Source organism: Urtica dioica, chromosome 9 (assembly GCF_054948205.1).
Source record: "Urtica dioica subsp. dioica isolate 48M chromosome 9, U.dioica_male_clone48M_v1_H2, whole genome shotgun sequence".
NCBI classification, from domain to species: domain Eukaryota; kingdom Viridiplantae; phylum Streptophyta; class Magnoliopsida; order Rosales; family Urticaceae; genus Urtica; species Urtica dioica.
In genome coordinates, this window is record NC_142764.1 from 29,709,691 (window position 1) to 29,716,733 (window position 7,043).

The following is a 7,043-nucleotide window of genomic DNA, read 5'->3' on the forward strand; positions in this document are numbered from 1 at the left end:
TCTATTATTCTGAAGTCTAAACAAGTTTAACTCTCACTCGTTGCCGTGAGTGTAGTTTTCAATTTTTAAAAGGCAATTTCGTCACTTTACTGTAGAGTCTACGTGAATAGTGTCTCCGTCTCCTTTATATATATAATAATAATGTAACTAATTAACAAACACACAAAAAGCCCATATGTTATGGGATTAAAATTAGTTGTTCCATATTTATGGAATAAGTTCTGTAAAGTACCCCGCCAAAAATAATTCCATAAAAAAAACATTGAAAAGCCCTTTTCTAGTAAGTAGGCCCAATTTGAGAGATCTCGTAAATGGAAAAAGCCGTAACATAAATGATATAAATTTGCAAATACACAGTAACACACACACACACACACATTTTGCGCTCATTTCGTCATAGATGTGTATCTTATAAACATAGGAACGAAGCATATGCAACAGCATTTATTTTGACACAAAGATAGATAGATTGAAGATAGAATGAATATTCAAATATAGAAAAAAAACAAAAAAAAAAAAATGAGCGAGTGGTGTGGCGAAAGACAAAGTCAAAGTCAAAGCGAGAGGTCAGCCAAGTCAAAGGTCCGGTGAACAGCCTTGCACCAAGAGTCAACCTTGCTCTTCCTCTTGTCCTCTTCGAGGTTTGGTCGGAAAGTGGTGTCGGTTTTGGACTTTTCGCCGCTGCCACCGAAGATGTCTTGTTCGGTCCAAACTCCAACGGCAAGCCCCGCCGCATAAGCCGCCCCCAAAGCCGTCGTCTCTGTGTCCTCGGGTCTCACCACCGCACTCCCAAGCAAATCGGCCTTAGAACCACACAATCAATTCAATTACTTGTTACAATGCTAATATAATCTGCCCATTATAAGCCTTTGAACAATTGATTCGGTAATGAAATCCAATGCTGAAACAACTTATAAGACATATGCTCATAAACTCAATTACATGTATTATATGTCATTATGAAAAGAAAAAAAATCTAAATCTCCAATATTAACTACATTTTAGTGTGCATCATCGAATATAGTTGCGATTTTTACACTAAATTTTTAATTTTGCTCCAATAATACTTCAATATTTCCACTAAAATGGCGAAAGGCGATTGAAGTTCGATATATTTCGATTCGATTAGTTTTCAAAATATTCAATGCAATCAAGTGTTGAACTTGATTAGCGTTTGTATTATGACGGGGCGAGATTGATATCGTACCTGAGTCTGCATGAGAAGGTTGTTAACGGCGGCCCCGCCGTCGACACGGAGCAAAAACTCGGCGGCGTGAGCGTTTTCGGTGTCCTTGTGCATGCTCTCGAGCACGTCTCGGACCTGAAAGCACATGCTATCGAGCACGGCTCGAGCGATATGGGCTTTCGTCGTAAACCTCGTGAGCCCAACACAAACCCCTCTCGCGTCGTCTCTCCACCACGGAGCGAAAAGGCCGTTAAAAGCCGGCACAAAGTAGACCCCACCGCTCGACTCCACCGTCCCCGCCAGCTCTTCGATCTCCGAGGCTTTTCGGATAATCCCGAGCCCGTCCCTCAGCCACTGCACCGCCGCTCCGGCGATGGCTATTGAGCCTTCTAGAGCGTAAAAGGGCCGGCCTTTAGGCCCCAATTTGTAGGCAAGAGTGGTCAAAAGCCCGTTTTTGGACGACACGGGTTCTTCGCCGGTGTTGAGGAGTATAAAAGCTCCGGTGCCGTACGTGCTTTTGGCTTCGCCTTTTCGACAGCCTTGACCCAGCATCGCCGCGTGTTGGTCTCCCAGGCAGCCGGAGATTGGGATTCCAGCGAAAGGCCAAGTCTTTGAGATTTTCCCGATCACTTCCGAGTTGCTGATGATTTTCGGGAGGATCGAGGATGGGATTGAGAGGTCTTTGAGGGTTGATTGGTCCCATTGGAGGGTTTTCAGGTTCATCAGCATCGTCCTGGACGCGTTCGAGGCGTCGGTGACGTGGATTTTATCGGTGAGGTTCCAGATCAGCCACGTGTCGATGGTTCCGAAGAGCGCGTCGTCTTTGGCTATGGCGTCCCTCACGGCGGCGACGTTTTCGATCAGCCATAGGAGCTTCGTCGCGCTGAAGTAGGTGCTGATCGGAAGTCCGCAACTTTCGACGAAGTGAGTTCTTCCTCCGCTCAATTCCTTCTCGAGCTTTCTGCGATTTCAAGAAGAAAATTGAAATTAGGTCAGATTTTCAAGAATTTGAATGTGACGAAATCGATTTTGATGATTTGGAGTTAATTACCGGCAAATGCCACTGGTACGGACGTCCATCCAGACGATGGCGTTGTGGAGAGGCTTTCCGGTGGATTTGCTCCAAACCAGAGTCGTCTCTCTCTGATTGGTCAAACCGATCGCCTTGATTCCGTTGACCACCGCGTGGCCGTCTGACGTGGCCTTCTTCACGGCCTCGCTCATGCACGTTCTCACGCTCTCCAGAATCTCCATCGGATCGTGTTCGACCCATCTAAAGATTCCAAAACAGAAACAGAAACAAAGCTAAGGAATCGGAAAGAAGAAGAGTCTTTATTCGAATCTTTTTTATTATTGTTATTGAGTTATTTTAATTTATTTTTACATACCCGGCTTGAGGATAGACCTGAGTGAACTCGACCTGGTGAGATCCGACTGGGCGAGCGAGTTTGTCGTAGATTATGAACCTCGTACTCGTCGTTCCTTGGTCGATCGAGCCCACGAAAACTTCCTCGGGTTTCGACATTTTTTTCTTTTCTGCTAATAATGTCTTTTGCTATTTAATTTTGATTATTCTGTTTAGAAAAAAAAGAGAGCGTATGTGTCTGCATATATATCGTGATTTGAGAGCAAAGAGAGAGGCGGAGAAATGGATGGGATTTGTTAGAAAGAGATTAAGATGATGAGAATTAATTTAGCTAAAAATATGTTCGTATGGTTTCTTTCTACAGTAAAAAAAAAAGCGGCTCTTTTTCTTTTCTTGGGAATAACGATTTTTGGTCAACGGCCATTATCTATAAAATTTAAGAAATAGGATAAACTAAACTAACGACTCGTAAAATCCGTAAAATAAAAAACGATATCATTTTAATTATTAAGTGGTGATATCGAGATCTTTTTTTTTTTTTAGTTCCTTTTGTTTTAATTCCTATTCAAATTAGAATGAACGTATAAATGAGATTTAAAAAATATCTCTGAAACTATTAAATAAAAAGAAGAAGAAAAACTATACACCAATAATGTGCGAGTTTTGAGTATTTATTACGTCACACTCCGGAGTTCTTGGTTCGCTCAACGGTTTTACAAAATTAGTCTTTTCACGTGTCAGATAAGTATTCAAATACACGTGTCTGTTATTGATTAGCTGGTTACACTTGACTTTGCGGTGCTCATAGCTTGCTCGTGACTTTTGCGGTATAGCTCTTCGTTTTGTGACCTGTGCTCTTTTACTTCGTTGACTTGACTTACTCGCCCAAAAAAGCTTTTCTCAACCTAACCAACTCACTTAATATAATAATTATGAGCTCCAAAACGTAAGGCTTTCCACACTAATTATGTCTTTCCTTTCCAAATGATCGTATCATACGTTCAACACTGTGACCGTTAAACACTGTGTCCGATCATTTCTTCTATTCATAGTAACTATTAATAGATCTCTATTAATAACTATTAGATAAATTTTTATATTCTAATATAAGATTCTTTATCAATATGTACTACAAACTATTAGATAAATTTTCATGCTACGTAATCAATGCATTATTTATAAACATTATATATTTATGTAAAATCCTAGTGGTTTTTGGTCAAAAAAATAAAAATAAAATGAATATTATTGATTTACCTATTTTTACACGTTTAACTTAAGAAAATCACTTTTCAGCAAATAAATCCCTTAAAAAAAATAATTTTACATTCAATTATAAATTATGAAAAACCAAAAATAATTTCTAAGAATTTAATGAAAGGGGCCTAATACGTTGACTTTGGAATCGTGTTTGTCATATATTGACCTAATTTTATGGGCATTAATGGGAGGCCTGAGCAAAATGTTCCTGAATTTGGATAAGGATTACAATGACACCTCATTTCTTAACTGGAAAATCGCAAAACCATAATAAACTTTAGCTCTTAATAAAGTAGTCTCTAAAACCACAACAACGTTGTCGAGGTTTATACGTTTGAATTCTATTTTAAGCGTGTGGGTTTTCTTTTTTTAAGCCTAATTAACTCACTCCCGAAACAAAAACTTTGTGAAGATTAATAAATATTGCTAATCATGTCGATGTTTTCTCTAAACTAAACTTCCATGGCTATATGTTCCAAGTGCGCGTGTTGATTTAGAAGCAAAGGTCTGACACCAATATAATCTTAGAAACGCGAATCACTTTGGGCTGAACTCAAGGACGAAGTATATGACAGCGGTTTTAGGAGAACTTTCACAACTACCTCATTTACATATTTTAATTGCTTAAATATCTTAAATTTTAAAATATTTCAAATTACTTCATTTTTTAGTTTTCAAATGAATTTGCCAATTTTATTATTTTTTTTTAAATATATGCCAATTTTTTTTAATGGAACTGTAAAGTGTAAACTGCTAATATAAAAATGAAATATTTATAGATAAATGAGGTATTCTCATAAAAAAAATGAGAAACGAAGATGGACGGAAATAATTTTTTAGGAGCTTGAATGGGCGGATGTATTACGTGTCATTATGTATCCGATTAGATACCGATATTACAATGAAAAATATAAATTTATAATTTTGATTTTCATAAACGGATAACTTATTAATACTTTAATTCGTCGTCCAAATGACCCATCTCATTGATGAATCCAAATCCTCTATCTTTTTTTAGTGTCCCTCCAATCAAAATAAATTAATTTAATTATTTTATTTTTAAATAAATATTCATTAATAATTAAATAAAATAATGACGTGACTTATTTTGATTAAAGATAGATCGAATGAGACAACAAAAAGAGACAAATGATCTGGATTTCTCATTCATCTCCCTCTTTTTTTTTCCAAATAGAAATGGATTCCCAAGATCAGTAGAATCATGTTCTATATGGTAAAAAGAAAAGAAAAAACGCACAATGATAATAAGTGTAAAGGTCGAACAATCTAGAGAGACTTTGAGAGAAGTGTTTGAATGAATATTACTTCATTACCTTGTATTGATGAGCTCAAAGAGCTTTTATACATTCCATAATAAATAAATAAATAGCTTTTATACATTCCATAATAAATAAATAAATAGCTTTTATACATTCCATAATAAATAAATAAATAGCTTTTATACATTCCATAATAAATAAATAAATAAATAGCTTTTATACATTCCATAATAAATAAATAAATAGCTTTTATACATTTACAGAAAAATTAGATTGGACGGTAAACCACTGTTCGACAACAAGCAAGATAATGGCATCGTTTGGCATAGCTTTGTTTTAAAAAAAAAACGCTTTTAGATTCAGAACTGTTTTTTTTTTTTAAACTGACATGTGTTTGGTAAACTGTTTATAAAACAGCTGTTGCTGATAACAAAAGCTGATTTTGCGTTTGGTAAAATAAATATATTATAGTAAAAAGACTAAAATAGACATAAAATAAATATTTAACAGTGTTTTGGATAATCATGTAAGGATATTAAAGTAATTTTATATCAAATACAAAACGATTTTTTTAAAAGCTAAGATTCGTAGCTTTTGTGACTCATGTATAATTTTTAAAATCGTTTTTGAAATTTTTTCTAAAAACTGTTTTACCAAACAGTGAGATTGCAGTTTGGTTTTTGCTAACAGCAAAAACAGGCTTAAAAAAGCTGTGCCAAACACACCCAATATATCAGATATTTAGATTACAGTTTGTTATAACTTATTTCTCCACCTGGCAAAGGTTGGATCTTTAGCTAAGCTCGGTGTCTTCAATAATAACAACAAAGAAATAAACGCACTTTGGTCCACTTAAAATGGTATTTTTATTTTCTTTATATTAAGCGGCCATTTCTAGTTGCATTTTTTGTACACTGATTGAATACTTGGCTTTTATTGTCTTGAAATGACACAATTAAAGTTCTTCATAGTACAATATTTTTCATTTCTTTTTTTATCTCAGTAATAATAACTCTACAAATCATATACTTACTTTATCATGATTCATGAGAGCTATTTGAGTGTTAATAATGATGTCTTACACGAGCACGATAATATTTTTTTTACGACGTGCATATAGTATACACGGACATGTCACCTCTACCGAGTAAATGGATTATAAAAATCACTTTTACCACTAAATTACACCCACTACAATCCGATTATTATATGTAGATCTACTTTTTATCGAACAATAAAATCCAAAAAAATAAATAAATAATTATTTTGCTGACAGTTATTTAGGTTGTCTGAAAAGTCCTCCAAATATTATTTTGTTCGATTTATGATCTGTTTTTCTATTTTAATAAAAATAAAGAAGACAAGATTCATGTTTAGGTCGGGAAGAAAATTTTTGAACCGAATGAAAATAAAATCTAATATCATTAAACATTTTATTAGATTATCGAAGACAAATAATCTTAAAAAACTATTCGAAATTCAGAAAAACTACGTGAAACGTCTCTCGAATCAGCACTAATATTGATATATATGTAGCAATAAAGGAAACCTCGGATTAGTCTTTCTACCACAAACATTATTTTATTTTTCTTTTAAATATTATTTTATTTTATCTCTTTCTTTCTCTCTATGTCCTCCGATTCAGAAAATCCTCATCATCTTCTCTTCGTCAGATTCGATGTACGCAGTCAGGGTCAGCCCAAGTTATTACGTGACTTTAGATAAGAGTACAAAAAATTTTCAAACATATATTATAATATATATATATATATATATATTATATATATATATATATATATATATATATATATATACACACACACACAATAGTTTATTTTCTAAAAAAAAAAGTTGAGGTATGTTTCTCTAAAATTTGAGATCTTTGTTCGGACATTTTTTTCATAAAATATATATATATACAGGCACGAAGCCAGCTTGAACTCAGAGCCCC

At 34.5% G+C, this 7,043-nt stretch overlaps 1 protein-coding gene across 1 annotated transcript; it reads right to left on the minus strand.

The window, feature by feature from the left end:
• Positions 1 to 249: 249 nt before the first annotated feature.
• On the minus strand, positions 250 to 2,865 carry NHO1 (Actin-like ATPase superfamily protein). Its single transcript, XM_089627125.1, has 4 exons — positions 2,575 to 2,865; positions 2,238 to 2,459; positions 1,208 to 2,147; positions 250 to 803 (listed from the first exon to the last, which is right to left on the minus strand). Exons 1-4 carry the CDS (start codon positions 2,709 to 2,711, stop codon positions 555 to 557), a joined length of 1,548 nt encoding a protein of 515 aa, XP_089483251.1. The 5' UTR covers positions 2,712 to 2,865; the 3' UTR covers positions 250 to 554.
• Between the last annotated feature and the right edge of the window lie 4,178 nt (positions 2,866 to 7,043).